We start from the raw sequence: 15,891 nt of genomic DNA, 5'->3' as shown, positions 1-15,891 counted from the left end.
AGGAAGGTAAACATTTTTTTTTTTTTTTTGCGGTCTTGCTCCTTTCGCTTTCGTCAATACAAAGCGAGGCCGACTTCCTCCCAAAGCCGTGCCGTGTTTACCACGCAGCGCCTGCACAAACACGACAAGGCCAAGACATTGTTCCCACCTTGAAATGGGAGGCAGGATCGCTCCCGCTTGAAATGCGACAAGCTCCTGGACCCGCCAATGACTTATTGGCAGCCGTTTGTGCAATGATTTAGAACAGAATAGAACTCATTGTAAGACCTAATGCAATGTGAGCAGCTATGTATATCTTTAAGCGTGCAAAATGAAGCAATAAAAACCATACGGGCGATCACACAAAGCAGCAGCTTGAGCGCGGCTATATTTCACGTGTGCATGTCAACAGTGCGCTACGCCAGGACGGCTTCGATAAGAGCTCAGCGTGGCTTCATGTGCTTATTTTAGTCACACACAACAATCAACACAGGAAACGCCAATCTGAAGCCGTTCGTGAAAACTTGTGTAATAAAAAAACGTATTCAGTTTAGTTCATCATCTTACATTCCCCGTTGTTTTCTTGGTTGTCGTCATCTTTGTCATTATATTCTTACTGGTCGTCTTTTCCAACTAATTCTTCATTGATTTTTTTTCGTGATTTACTTCTTTGCCGTGTCCTCCTTTGTCGTCTTTTTTTGTGTTATTTGTCACATTATATCCTTATTATCATCTCAACTTTGTCATCGCCGTCCTCTTTCTCATTATCTTCTTCTATTTCATGTTCGTAATCTTTGTCGTCTTTTCAGTTATTTTTTGTCCTCTTTTTCTTCAGTCTTCTTTGCCATTTTTGTCTTTTTCATTTACTTATCATTATTATTACTTCAGTACTTCAGTTATTCTTTGCAGTCATCAACTTTGGAGTTGTCTGAGTTGTCTTTTGTCCTCTGCTTCGTCTTCTTAATTTTCTTTGTCGTCTTCTACAATTTGCGTCGCAAAATGATCTGGTTGGAAGTAGCTAAAATATAACTAATACGTAATAATGACAGATTAAAAAATAAATAAATTTGAAACAATGATACTAACGGTTTGAAATATGACCATAGCTTTATCAGTAAACCGTTTCACCTGTGGTACGCTTATTGTTGCTACATGACTCTTATTTACGAGAATATGAAACTTCTTCTGAAAACAATAAAAATGTCAATTTAAATGTTTTATGATGAATATGACTGTCTTGATTATTTTTAGGGATGTAACGATACCGGCAATATTGTGATATCGCAATATTCAATCTCCCACGTTATATCGTCATCGTCATGTCACGATATTAAAAGCAGCACATCTGTTAAAAAAAAAAAAAAAAAGTCAAGTTGATTTCCATTTGTACAGTTCTAGCACCCTCTGGTTGTTTTTTTTGTTTTTTTAGTGCAGTTTAATTTTCACAAGGCATGTTTTGGCCCTTATATGTTTAAAAACCACGCTAATGGTCAGATGAAGGGGAAAATAATATGCTTGTGAACTGAGTCAATATGTGGAGTAAGTGCCTCAATATTTTTATATATAATAATATTTTTATAATATTTTTCATTGCTGTATAAGCATAATATTATGGGTTTTTGTGGGGTTTTTTTATTTTTATTTTTTACAATATTGTGACTTTTTATATCATCAACCTGCCCACAATATCGTGATAATTATCGTATTGTGGGCTTCATAACGTGATAATATCGTATCGCGATGTTTGGATATCGTTACATCCCTAATTATTTGTACTGCATGTATACGGTTGTACTGTTGTTTTATTGTTAGTTTTTACTTCATACCTTTGAAATACGTTAACAAATATTTTAAATTCACGTGAATTCACTGTGCGGTGTGCGACTAAAAATCAGGCATCTAACACTTTGAAGTTTTGTGCATCTATATCAGCAAAGATGACTCGCTAGTCACAGCAATTGTAACACATAAAACTGTGCTTGCGCTGGAACTTGGCCAGGAGCAGCATGATTTCTGCGGCTGACAGAACATATTGCCTCAGAGACCGTCCACGTCGTTTTGACGCGCAGAAACAGAAACAAGCAGCGTGACAACGAGCTCAATACATTGTACCGCTTACCGGTTTTGGCTCGTCACAGTCAATGTTTGTGCCTGGGAGAGTCTTTGACATCGTGGTATAGTGGCAATCCTAAGCTTTGCTTTTTTTTTTTGCTTTTTTTTTTTTTATTGTACAAACAACACTGTACATTTAATTACATCAACAAATTCAGTCATGTCCGTTTTGATTGCTGCAGGTTCTAGTCACCATCTACTGGCTGGGTCGGGCTGCCAATAGCTGCACCTTCTACAACGGGCCCACGTTGGACCTGAGGGAGTTCGAGGGCCTGCTATCACAGATGCGAAAGGTCTTTTATGTAAAATTGTGTAAATTGTGCATAAATGCCTCCTTGAGTACCTTAATGGTGTGGTACCAACTGTAGATAATTTGGGGTTTATTTGTCTTCCGTATAGCTTGTTGAATCAGCTTGGGTTTTAAATCAATGCATAAACTGCACTTTTGATGTATGCACCACATAATTATAACAGCAAATTGCGGTTGAACAATAAAAAGGAAATGGAAGCACTTTTCTTCATTTTGCGAGACAGGAAAGGCCTTCCCTCCCCCTTCCATTAGCAGCTCGACCTTTTTCAAATGCAGACAGACGCAGGGAGGAGCAAGTTTTTAGAAGGTGTATTTGAAGAGAGAATTAGTGCTGGTGGAGAGATTTGAACGACAATATGGTTACGGTGGCACGTTTAGCAATAGACTTCCATGAAATGATGCTTGACCAGGTAACATTGCATACTTATTTCTGTAGATATAGTACCTGACTAAAGACGACAATTGTAAAATCTTTATTTATCTGCTTTTGTGGTTTCTGTATTCTGGTTGCTGCATGTATACTATGTGTTTTGTTAGTATATTCATAGATTATCATCTCTTTTTGGAATTGGTACCCAACTCCAGAGCATGATGCAAAATCCTTCACTAATCTACCAGAGCTGTATGTTAGCATTCCAACTGTTCACAAGTTAGCATTCAACATATCAATGGTCCAAATTACCATAATGGGTCCATGTGTGTTCATATCTTGCTAAATATTATCATTCCAGTCCCTTAATATTTTGTTTTAGGAGGCAGAGGAGGCAGAGAGCCCTCAACGCAGCATCCGGGACAGCGGCTACATCGATTGCTGGGATTCTGAGCGCAGCGACTCGCTTTCCCCGCCCCGGCATTGCCGCGAGGATTCCTTCGACAGCCTGGACTCGTTCGGCTCTTGCTCGCAACAGACCCCGTCACCGGACGTCCTGGTGGCCCGCGGCAGCAGCGACGGTAGGAACCATTACAACCGACAAACTTTCGTGTTTTATACAAGTCGCAGGCAGCTATTGTGTGACTTAAGTTGACCATTTTAAGACTTGGCCTGGACAAAACTTGAGACTTTTGCATATTAGGAACAGAGGAGCAACTTTTTTGAAAGGTGCACACATACAGTACCTCGTTGCAGATAAATGAGGGCCCATTGTGCTTTCACAGCTGCGCTAGCGTTGTGAGGCCCGTTGTTCTGCATTGTGTGTTATTGCAGGACAACGCCCAGCGAAATATAAAGGCTTTTTGAGTCAACAGCACAAAGGTGTTTTTTTAATAGAAGCTTATTTAAAATTTAAACAAGTATAAACAGGTATTTAGAATATAGAACAAACAATAATAAAGTACAACTGAAAATGCCATTTATACAGTTTAACATCCATTACCAACAAAGCTTCAATAATAATCATATTAACATCACTAAAACGATAAGTCAGTTGAAAGAAGTGTTGTTTCACACCCACCCCGAGTTCTTCTCCTGTACATGCTCTGCCTCCATCACTCCGCCGACGCATCACAGGATGACCTGCATGCGCCCACCTTAAAATGGAAAGCAGCCAACTGGCAACCCCCTGGAGACGGAAAGAGGAGTCAGGTTGAAGATGCTTAGTGATAAATGCAGTCATTCCTGGAATGCTTTCAACCTTGATGATGAAAAGAAAATGCATTTATAATTTAATCTTATTCGAATTGTATCTATGAAGATAGATGGTTTAGGGAGTTAATGCCACACATACACGTTCCTGTTCAAACTATCATCCACATTTAAATGCTGTTTATAAATAATATTACTGTCTAATTAATCTGGAAAAAAAAAATGAAAAATACTATTTGCAAATGAGTTAACATATCAGCATTTATAGAGTATTTTCGAAAATATTAACACTTATGTAGTATTTTAAATTATTTCCAAAAATATAACATATTACAAATATTTTTTTTTAAATATTTACACATAAGCATTTATAAAATTAGTTATAAAATGTTTTCACTAATTGTAAAAATTAATTATGATTCATAATATACTGTTTTTAAATATAGTTACTAAAAATAATATTCACATTTATAAAAATTGTAAAAATTAATATTTACAAAATATTTGAAAATTTGAAATATAGAAGATAATTACTGACATTGTATATTTTGAAATACAAAAAAAACATGCTTCTGAAATTGTTGATTTAAAAAAAAGAATTAATAATCAGAACTGTCCAAAAATGGTTCCGGGATAAAAGGCAGGAGGTGGACCCACATTTTCCCTCCCTCGGCTCGTCGCGACATTTGCATCAAAGCTCCATCACAATTGGGCTCTGTAAAGAAACCTCACTCAGCCTGATGGCGATCAAGCACAGAAGAAAACTTGAATTCAAGGAAGACATTCTAGCTCCTGTGTATTCACTTGATACAGTGTTATGAATGAGGCACTGTACTCATAAGGGTTTTCTTTGGAAACAATTGAGGGATGTTATGATACGTTTCGAAAATATTGTCCTGAAGTCACCTGATGCCACATTTCAGGATTGTGTTCAAGGTTAGAGGTTTATCTAAGATAGTGTCTGATTTCTTGACTCTGACTTGTTCATCTATGGCGCTGTTTATAATCTGCTCTATGGTCCAAGCTGTTTGCTATTCCAGCAGTACATGTGGTGAACATCTTTGTGGAGGAATTTCTGGAGATCTTGAGTAGAGCAGGTATCCATTACCTGGTGCTTGTGCACATTCAGGCTTGTGCTACTTAAACCAGGCATCCGTGAGCACACACCACAGGAATGGTAAACACCACATCCTCATGGTGCCTCTGATCCGTGGTTACTCTGAAGATTATTACACAACATGGAGGAGAGATTTATTTTATTTTTTTTTAAATCCTGCTGCCAATCCAGGTGTTGACTTGCTTATTTTCTTTCATGTTGTAGAATAAGATCAAGAATGATATGCTAAGATTCTAATCATATTCTTGAGGCAGGAATGAGATGTCGCAATGATGTGATTTATGTCTCTGCAAACAGACACAGTGATGATTTTATATCCCTATAAAACTTTTTGTCCATCGCGTTTTGTTGGATTAAATGATGTCACATCTGCTGCAGAGACTTTTATTTGGAGCATGTTCACATTTGTCGGGTTCAAAAGGGTATTTGTGATTGACGCATTTGAAGTTGCTCAGCTAGTTGGAACTACGCGTTCTTTCTAGCATTTGTAGTGGACATTTTCTGAGATAACAAAAGATTTACTTGTGTGATTTCACACTTGATGGATGAGCAGGCACTCCAGACCCAGCTATTTTGTATACAAACAATAAAAATGTCAATGTTATCCTTTTGTGTGTCCCCTTTGAGCTTTTTGGGGCAACTTGAAGGGGAAACTAGTTCATTAGCATTTAGAAAGTCCACATAAAAATCTGTTGATTTGGTAAGTTTGTGTTAAGCAGTAACACTTGTTTTTTTTGTTTTTTTAAGGAACAGACAGCATAAAAAAACAGATGGATGGGAATAAAAGTAAAACAAAAACATACTTGAGTCAAGTATAGATCATTTTCCCAAGTTCAGTAACCAACTATTAGTACTTTACTTCTCCGTCATTGCTCATGACTGTCTCCTCATTCCTCCTCCCAGGCCGCGGCAGCGACTCCGAGTCAGACGGCCCGTCGCACCGGAAGGCCCCGGACATATACAAGGATGACATGCTGGCCCGCCGCACCTCGGTGAGCGAGCCGCGCACCGCCATGCCCTTCAACCACTACCTACCCAACAAGTGCAACCAGAGCGGCTACGTGCCGACGTCGCTGCGCAAGAAGAAGAGCAGTGATAAGGACGACGGCGAGCTCAAGAGCTGGAGCACGGCCACCTCGCCCGAAGGGAGCGACAGACCTTTGAGGTGGGTGCTCCCGATGACGCGAATCCATTTTCAGATGTTTTTCAGACAGCCGTGACCGGTGGCGGCTTGTTATTGAAATTACCATGTGATGTCCCGGCGCTGTCTGTACAACAGATGGTACGGATTGCCTGTCATCATTTTCAAGGGAGTTGGAAACTAATCTGCGGCTGAGATCTGCCTTGTATATATATCTAGTCTTGGATGTCTCCTTTGAAACAAGCTGCCGGCTCGCATTCTTAACGGCGGCAGGCTGCGGTGTGTGTACGTTAGCGTTGCCAAGATGTAACACTTGTCATGCGGTTATGTCACATCAAGCCAATCCGTGTCATCTTCCAGCAGTGCTGCGTGGGGAGCCCGCTTGGCTTATTAGAAATGACAAAATGATGTAGCTTTACAAGAGATACAGTTGAGAAATTCAACATTACATCCTTGTCTCGAGGAAATCACAAGTTTTTTCTGGGGGTGTCAAAATTAGTGCACTAATTTTGAGTTAATTTAAAGTTCATTTAACTACACAAATCTTTTTACCACGTGTTTAATGACCGCCGCTTACTTGGAAAGCCTGTACTGGGGCAATTCCAGTTGCAACGCAGCAGACACGTCCACGTCAAAATGTAGCAGTAATAAATTTAATAACATATATTTGTAGAAACTGGTGTCAAGTTGTATTTTGCAATTTAAAAAATGTGCAGAATTTCACAAGTTACTTAATGTTAAAGATTAGATCGCTCTTAATATGAAAAGAAAAATGTACTCAGCTGTCACCGTCTTACAAATGCAATTATGCCATCTAGTGGCAGAAAAATGACCTCTACACAAATCAATATATATACATATTTTTGATGGAAACTTTAATTAAAGGATCAAGCGTTACAATGCAGTTTATGCAGTCTTTTATGACTCTGGCAGAAACTAGCCAGTTATGAGAGGCCATCCGGAGTATGGTTTTCGTTATCATGACGACTAGGTGAGCCCCACAGGGCTGCTACGAGTGGAACCCCCCAGTCTTTCAAAGTGTGTGCAAACAGCAAAGCCTAACAGCAAAACGTGGCTTCTGTTTTCACTCTTGGAGTCAGCACTTCATCAACAAGGCACCAAATTACACATTCACTGCCAGTGATTATAGAAAATTTTTACATTTCCAATACTCACGTGATATTACATTCAATAATTATATATAAACCGAATCTACCAAATAAAAGAATAGACTCCCTACTTTTTGTCCCGTCCCGTTCTTTTATAATTGACAGCAGAAAAATGTAGGTTTGCCAAAATACAGCCATTTCTCCCATGGACTCTGAAACTGTGTTTATTTCCTATAAAATGGAGCTATGATGTCATCTACCGGTGGTTGGGCATCAGTAAAGTTGTTTCCAAGTTTGATATTTACAGTGGAGCATGCTCAGATTCGCCCCCATTTAGCACCGCTCTAAAAAATACAATTGACAAGTATACTTGTCAAAGGCAGTGAATGAGTTAATATGTCGATTTTAGTGTTTCAGATCATTATGTGTGGTGCATGCAGTGGATACAATTCATAAAAACGCAAAAAAATGGATCCAGTCGGACAACACAGTGGACAACTTCTCCACTAAAGCTCATATTGGTCATTCTTCAGAAAAAAAATAAAGAATATATGCTTATGTGTATTGTAATGATACCACCACAACACCAGTGTTTTGTTGGCCCATCGATGGAGTTTTACCAGTATTTGTTAGCATTAAACTTGTGGACATTAAAAGTAATATGTCCACAAGGCTTCCGCATGTAATCGCTCCACCTTGTGTGCATTCATGTTAATGTTACGGTTCTTTTCTCCATGATAGTCCTTTCACTTTAAATTTAATTGTACTCTCATGATAAAAATCTACGTGTATATAGTAATGCTACGATAATCGCAGTAAAACAGGCAAGGACCGAGACTATTGTGCACACAGAAATGGGAACACGGGACCCTCCCTCAGGATGTACGGAAATGAGCTCTGCTTCCTTCGCTGACCCTGATCACACTCGATGCCTGAACCGGACAGCTGTGCACTTTCTCCCACCTGACCTCCAGCCTCCCTGCAAAGCTTTTTGACACATTAATAGTCAGAAATAAGTTTGGGAGTGTATAAAATTTTACCACTGCCCGGCGGGACATGACAGTTGCTGCTTCAATTGAAACGGGCATATTATGGTGGGGTTTACATCATAATACTGACACTTCGATAAATTCCGTCACACAATCGTGTATGGGCCGCCGCTTATCAGCAGCTAACGTGGGTAGCTCTCACTAATTTTGGCTAGCACTGCAGCTTTGCTTACCTTTAGGCTTTGGAATGACAGTGCTTCTGTTTAGTTTTGCATGTGATGGTTGGGTAGGCACTCTGGAGACCTACTTTGCCTGCTTGTGGATAATACCGCCCCCTTGTGGAAGGTTTGGTGCAACATCATTCAGCCCCTAAATCTGACAGCCGAGCCATTTTTTTGTCACCGTCTAATCAGCAAACATTCAGTAATCCACATTTGTGTTTGTCTGTTGTTTGTCTCTCCATGCTGCCATGCGTCCTGCCAGCGTGTCACATGACCCACAGTAAGTCATCCAATTGCCACGCGGGAAAATCTGCCACCAGCCTTTTTTCTTTTTTTCTTTTATTAAACTAATGCATCCGGTGTCAATCATGAGCAAGAAGATTGCTACCAAAACAGTATTCGTACAGTGATGATGATGATGATTTGCATTTGCCTCCCCTTCAAAATTTAGCATAACAACGCTGCTATGTGAAAAACACTTGTGTCAATTTTTATTTTCTACATTTCTATGTTTTTGAGACGAAACTAAATGCAGACATACTAAAAATGTTTTTAAAAAAAAGAAAAGACAAAAATTGACATGTTTTTCACATAGCAGCGACGATAAGTAAATACAAAACAAGAAAAGTATGAAAATCTTTATTATTGTTATTTGAAAACTTGCAAAGTGGAATACCTACTTTAAGGTTATAATTAATATAATTATAACTATAATCTGGAAAGATGAGTGTGGCATAACTTGCGATGATTTGAAACATAATTTACTGTGATTTTAACATCACGTTAATTTTTCCACTATTCATCTGTTTGAAAATCCACAAAATTGCCCGACACATTTGGAGTAAGAAAGAAAATCTGTCATTTGTGACTCTTCTATTTCTTTAACGTTTTTGGGAGCGACTTCCATCTGTTTTTGATACAGCGCCGCCGCCACATAATGCCACAATTGCAGTTAAAAAGACTTCATGATGTCAGAGATTTTTAGAAAATCCTTTTTTACAGCGTTTTAAACTACCACATGACTCCCATTCCTTCATAACAACTAAAAGCACGTCTGGAGCAATGGCAGCATATTTATTGTTGAGTGTGTCTCTCTTTCTCGTGCCCTCTGCAGGAGTGTGAGCATGATTGACATGAACAGCGCGGAGGACGTCGCCGCCGCCGCCGCCATCTTGCCGCCGCACAGTCAGCTGCGTCATGAGCTGATGCACAATCGCTACAAACAGTTGAAGGAAGAGGAAAATCATTGGCAGGATGTGAGCGACTTGGCTTCACTTCTCATTTTCATGTTATTGTCCATTTGAGTATGGCAACACCAGACCTTTACCTGTACAACCGAGTGAAGTGTGAAAATGATAAAATGGTCATTTGTGTCCGGCAGGAACTGGCCCGGTGGAAAAGTCGCCGGCGCAGCATCTCTCAGGACCTGATTAAGAAGGAGGAAGAGAGGAAGTTGTTGGAGCAAGTGATGACCGGAGAGGAGGTCATGTCACAGAGGAGGAGGAGCATCAAGACCTACAGGGAGATTGTGGAGGACAAGTAGGTCCAAAGCATCTCAAATGGGGAACATCAATATAAGCATATGTTAGCCATTGAAATAGCTTTGTTTTGTAACTATGTCTGATTGCATATTCCCTGTCATAAACTAATAAAATGTAATGAAATATTCAGACATTCAAAACACTCTTAACTCTCTTAAATGACTAACATAGCATATAACAGGAAGGAAATCAACCACTACTATGTTTTAACACAATGTATATTTTATGTATAACACACAAAACAAAAGTAACAAGCATATAGTAGCAGCTTCCCAGTAATGGATGGATGGATGGATGAGGAGTATATTGAACATATTTATATAAACACATAAATAAGTAACAAAGAAAGTCAAAAGTTAAATTAAAAAAAGAAACGTACAATAAATGACAATTTATATGTTCAAAGGGAGTAGGAAGAAGTTGAAAACTTATCCAGTCCTACCCCTTATTCTTTGTATCTTATCACTTATTTCATATTTAATACAATAGGTTACATTTTAGTAAAATAAAATGTATAATCCTACTCATATTGCGTATGTAAATACAATTAAGAGAAATACACGATAATAGTACATCAACATACTCACATATACAATTTTCATTACACTCATATTGGTACATCAAAGAGAAAACAAACATAATTTCTACAATTATACTAATTCATGTCTGATTTAAATAACGGTCTTGAACTTTGCTTTTAAACATTTTTTTTTAAACTCAGCAAGTGACTTGCATCTTTTCAGCTCAGTACCAAAATTCTTCCACAAATTAACACCTTTTACAGAGACACACCTTTGCTTAATATTTGTTTTTGTTTTTGTTTTTTTGTTTTTTTGATACTTTTACCCCTTATGTCATAATGTCTTATTTGTGCTATTTTAAACTCAACCAAGTCATAAAATTTCATTGTATTTAATTTAATAAATAGTAACAGGCTAGCTAGTTAGCGGATAACGTAGCAGTCTATTTAGCTTCTTACGCAATTGCTCCCTTTCTTCAAATTAAACAAATAGATTATATCAAATGCACCTCACAGAAGATACAGGAACAAAAAAGTCCTATGTTTAAGAGATTGTAGCTAGCTACAAGCTAATGTAGCAGTCTTTTGGCCTATCTTTTGTAATGTGCGGTCTTGTTAAAACAGTACAGAGACTCAAATGCATCCATAACATGACACAGGAAATCCAAATAAAGTTGTCTATTCACAAAATGTTGTGCCTGTTACAGATACCACCAGAAGTTTGAGCGAGCTAAAGCTAGCGTAACTGTTTGCGTCTTCACTCATTGCTCCTCCTCGTCACACAGCACAAACGTACAGCACGTTGCCCTATTTTTTATAGACAGGCACATGTGCATTATCAGCGCAGCTTCAGTTTTGTACACGACCAAGTCTAGTGTGTTTGGGAATTTCGCAGACCATGCTACGCTCAGGTGAACCAAGGGCATTTTCTACTCAGCTCACTGCGATTTGGTGACAGAAAGCAGACTTTTTAAAAAAATTTGTTTCACACTTCCCTGAGTCCGTTATGGTTCCGCCATGGAGACCAGGCTCCTCCCCTGCACTGAAATGAGGGGAAACACTTTGTTTGGTAGGGAACCAAGTTTGCTGTGTTCACTCCCACAACAGCACGCGTCTACGAAACCACCAACAGAAAGAAAACTCCACTTGTTAGACTGCACTAGACTTGAGCTGAGAATGAAAATAGAGCCAAAGGACTTCAGATGAGCCAAATAAGAGAAGTCTGTTGTTTGCAAAAAGCTAAAGTTGGTAACAAACAGAAGATCAGTCACAGAAGATCCAAAATCATTTGTTGACAAAAAACTGCTTTCCTCCTTTCTTGGTGTCCACAGAGAACGTCGCGAAGAGGAGCTGCGGGCAGCTTACCGGAGGGCCAAAAGCCCCGAGGAGGCGTCCTCCGTCCTCCAGCACTACGCCCAGCGCTTCTCCATCAGCGAGACGGTTATGGAGCGCCTGCAGGTTCCCAAGGTCCTGGACCGCAGTGTCTCAGCCGACCCGTCCTTCTCGGGCTTCCCCGTCTCCCTCTCGCCCTCTCCGACCACCTCCGAGCCGTGGGGCTCCGACCCCGACGGGCCCTTGAAGTATCTGCGGCAACAGTCAGCACCACGGTTCACGTCCACGGTGGAGGCGCAAATCGACGAGTGGCCCAGAGACTCTGCGCCGCAAAGGCTGCCGAGCCGCTCGCACTCGTCCGAGCCGCCGTCCAACCGGCCGCTGTCACCCAAGTCGCTGCCTTTGCCGACACCCAAGCCTTACGTCCAGTCCTGGCCTGCTACGCCGGAACACTGGCCGAGCAATGTCAGTATGATACATTTTCAAATTTAGAGGTTGTTTTTTTTAACTTCATTGACAGAAATTACTACCGGTACTTTCCATATCTGCCAAGGCTTTGCTACCATCTTCTGACATTTTCGAGTATTACAGAAAGAAGATGTATAATTTGATGATGACCATATTTTTCGGGTAAAAATTAGGGATGTAACGATAACAGCAATACCGTAATATCGCGATATGCTGCATTTGAGGATGGTCGGAAGTCGGATATATCTGAGGTGGTTTTTCCCAGTTCCAACCTGAAAGCGTTCGAGGCGAAAGTAAACAACCAAAATGGCGGATAGTGGTATTTTTTTATTATGTTCTTAAAACTCATTTTTGACCTCTCTCTTTGACTTCTCGTAATTTTGCTTCCTTTATTGTTTTTATCTCATTTCATAAGCATTCCATACAGTTGAGTAGTTCACCATATAATTTCATGCAGGTAGATAGCGGCATACTGTCACATACGTTGCGTTACATGAAGTTATGTCAAATATTTGTGAATGAAGAAAGCTATCTAGTTTTATACTCAAGTAAATTGTGTTTCCAAAGGACATCGCCATTGTAGAGTGACGTCACTTGTAGTCCGTCGGTGAAGTCGGGGTCCTTTTTTTCTTCCGACTTCGCAAGTGGAATTTCCGAGTTCAAGGGGGTGTTCCCGTACACACTTCCTGGTTTGAACTCAGAAAACTCCCGAGTTCCGACCACCCTTGAATGCAGTATAAAACTGCCACAATATATCGTCGTCATGCTGCGATATTAAAAGCAGCACATCTTTTTAAAAATGTCTGGTTGATTTCCATTTGTGCAGTTCTCGCACCCCCTGGTGGCTAGTTTTTTAGTGCTGTTTACTTTTCATAAGGCATGTTTTGGCCCTTCTCTGTTCAAAATCCACCCTATTGGTCAGATGAACGGGAACGTAATATACTTGTGAACCGAATCATATGTGAATATGCATTGCTGTAATGTACGAAAGCACAATATTGCTTTTTTTTGTATTTGTTTTTGTTTTTAGTATGAGCTCTTTTTTCTTTTTTTATGAAATTGTGAAATTGTAACCTTTTTTGTATCTCCAACCTCCCCACAATATTGTGATCATTATCGTATCGTGGACTTCATGTCGTGATAATATCGTATTGTGATCTTTGGATATCGTTACAACCCTCGTAAAAAGGTTGGGCAATGATGGTCGGTACATGGGCTAAATGTAGCCAAGTGCTTCTCTGGAATGTCTTGTTGGGCGTCCCAGTCCCACTTTGAATGGAGCCTTGTGTTCCCTATTGACTTAAGAAGTTGCCGCAGAAGGGCCCTCTCAATGTGGAGTGGGCTCCCCGGTGGACAAAGACGGCCCACACAAGCTGCTTGGAGACGGATGAGAAGGTGGATGTATATAGAGGGCGCGGAACGAGAGGCGGCGGGGTGCATACTGAGAAGTCCACAAGGAGCCTCCTCGCACATATATTATGAGTGTCTCTTTGTCTCGGAGGCCCGCTTGTTGCTAAAGTCTGCATGCATAAGCTAATAGTGCGCTGGCCCAGCACAAGTGGATTTTTTAGTACCAGATTCGTTTCAGTTGTACTTCTCATTACCTCCACCAAGGCATCATTAAGGGCCACTGTTTAATGCTACTCTTGTGAGAAATTGGCACAGCTATGCGTGTATTTGTGTTTTGTCAGGATTGATCACCTTTCATTTTATGCTGTGTTTTATAGGCTACGCATTGCCACATATCAGCTTAGCACAGACGTATCTCAACACAGCATCCATCTGTTCCAGGCCAAAGCTTTGCTGCCAGTCAACGGCAGCGCAGGAGCCGACGACGGTCCCGGCGCGCCCGAGAGCCAAGGGAGGGATCCCGCTCCCGTTTTCCTACCGTCCTCACCAATCAAAACGAAAGGCCTCAATCCCGATGCCTCTGCAGTAGAAGGAAATCCGGCGTTGAGCAAGGCTGAGACAGTTTCGACTGACGTCGTGGACAAGGAAGTCGCTCCGAGTTCAACGCCACCCAGCAGGCCGACTTCATTGCCAGTGGTAAAACTGTGGCTTATTTTGTTATCTTTATTATTAACCCGTTCACTGCCAGACATTTTCAAATTTAATTATCATGCCTGTCAAATACTAACATGAGGTGTAAATTTAGATAGAATATAGTACCCTCCACCATTATTACACGGCTAATTCAAATGATTTATCGATTGGCTGTAAGATATGTAATGTGAAATAATATATATGAAAATATATAGGATATATTTTTTTTTAAGGAATTACAGAAGCCTGAGGAGACCTTCAAGAGGACAAGTGGAAGGCAGTCAGCAGCTGCTGCCTTTGAGAAAAAGTGTGAATCAACATCGCACCGCCAAACATCTGCAGGTCTGAGTCACATGTTGCTCTACTGCCCCCATCTGGTTGGTTGTTGATCTGCCATATTGCAGACTGTTTTTCAACATTTCTAACAGTTCCGTGTTAGTAAAACTTCTGACATTCTTCTGTCAAAATCGCCTGGAAGGATAAAATGCAGCACGATTAACTTTATTTACATTACATTTATCAAAATCATAGTTTGGGTGGGGTAGTTCCATCTTGTGATCTTGTGCAAATGCCCAGGACTGCTTTTGTTACCATGACAACCGTGGTGGAGCTAGTGTCTTGCAGGAATGGGACAACTACTCAGTCTTGTCATATTTGCAAATGTTGTGACTATTAAGTCCCTCACAACTATTAAAACAAAAACAAAAAGTAACTCGTAACAAAGCCCCCATTACACTTTTTTTTTTTTTTTAATTAGTGGACCAGATGATAGCATTAAGCACTACTGTATTCTTTGCAGAAGCCAAACAAGAGACTGTCTCGTGTCAATCAAGGCTTGGCTCGCACTCTGAATCTTCATCGGTAAGCCATTAAAATACTTCCTAATTCAACATGTCATCCAGCGATCCTATTAATGATCCTGTAAAAATCTGAAGACGAGCATCGACAGTCACCTGGAGACAAACCAGAAGGTTCCCTGTTCTGGACATCAACTATCAATTACAGCAACAGAAAGTGACTTGAAACACACTAAACAAGCTTCTGTCACCAAGTTTTGTCCATGTGACTCGTTAAACCACTTATTTTTCCCACTTAGGTTTTAAAAACAGCACCCGCTCAACGCTGACAAGCAGCAACCCAAATTTACGCTCGGAGTTCTTTGCAGGTAAATGTACTTTTTCATTGCAAAAGATTCAACACCATAATCTTGACTAACATTTGGTTATTGGCGTATGTTGTGTATTAAGCAGATAAGGGGCAGAAGGATTCTCACAGCAATGTGAGTACAATCGTGTGTTTTTTCTCTTTATGCTGATTCTCATCTCGCTCGACATTATTAGAAGCTCGAATGTTCATGCGCAAGAGTATCAGTAATTTGAGACGTGAAGGTTTAGTTCACGACCTTTGCAGATGTGACTTCCTCCCAC

The 15,891-nt window shown here is 40.2% G+C and overlaps 1 protein-coding gene across 6 annotated transcripts in view; it reads left to right on the top strand.

Annotated features, from left to right (window-relative positions):
• Positions 1-15,891, top strand: part of LOC144025481 (LIM and calponin homology domains-containing protein 1-like) — a 49,094-nt gene that overhangs the window by 24,828 nt on the left and 8,375 nt on the right. For 3 of the 6 annotated variants that reach the window (XM_077531526.1, XM_077531523.1, XM_077531527.1), the window contains exons 6-18: positions 2,274-2,384; positions 3,154-3,352; positions 6,004-6,265; positions 8,823-8,840; positions 9,675-9,816; positions 9,942-10,099; positions 11,953-12,418; positions 14,213-14,467; positions 14,698-14,806; positions 15,264-15,325; positions 15,400-15,478; positions 15,561-15,629; positions 15,712-15,743. In XM_077531526.1, the coding sequence (XP_077387652.1) occupies positions 2,274-2,384; positions 3,154-3,352; positions 6,004-6,265; positions 8,823-8,840; positions 9,675-9,816; positions 9,942-10,099; positions 11,953-12,418; positions 14,213-14,467; positions 14,698-14,806; positions 15,264-15,325; positions 15,400-15,478; positions 15,561-15,629; positions 15,712-15,743 (1,962 nt within the window). The remainder of the gene's footprint in view (positions 1-2,273; positions 2,385-3,153; positions 3,353-6,003; positions 6,266-8,822; positions 8,841-9,674; positions 9,817-9,941; positions 10,100-11,952; positions 12,419-14,212; positions 14,468-14,697; positions 14,807-15,263; positions 15,326-15,399; positions 15,479-15,560; positions 15,630-15,711; positions 15,744-15,891) is intronic. The other 3 variants (XM_077531524.1, XM_077531528.1, XM_077531525.1) reach the window with 2 other exon arrangements.

This window comes from Festucalex cinctus, chromosome 9 (assembly GCF_051991245.1).
Source record: "Festucalex cinctus isolate MCC-2025b chromosome 9, RoL_Fcin_1.0, whole genome shotgun sequence".
NCBI lineage: Eukaryota > Metazoa > Chordata > Actinopteri > Syngnathiformes > Syngnathidae > Festucalex > Festucalex cinctus.
This window is presented reverse-complemented; position numbering and strand designations above follow the sequence as displayed.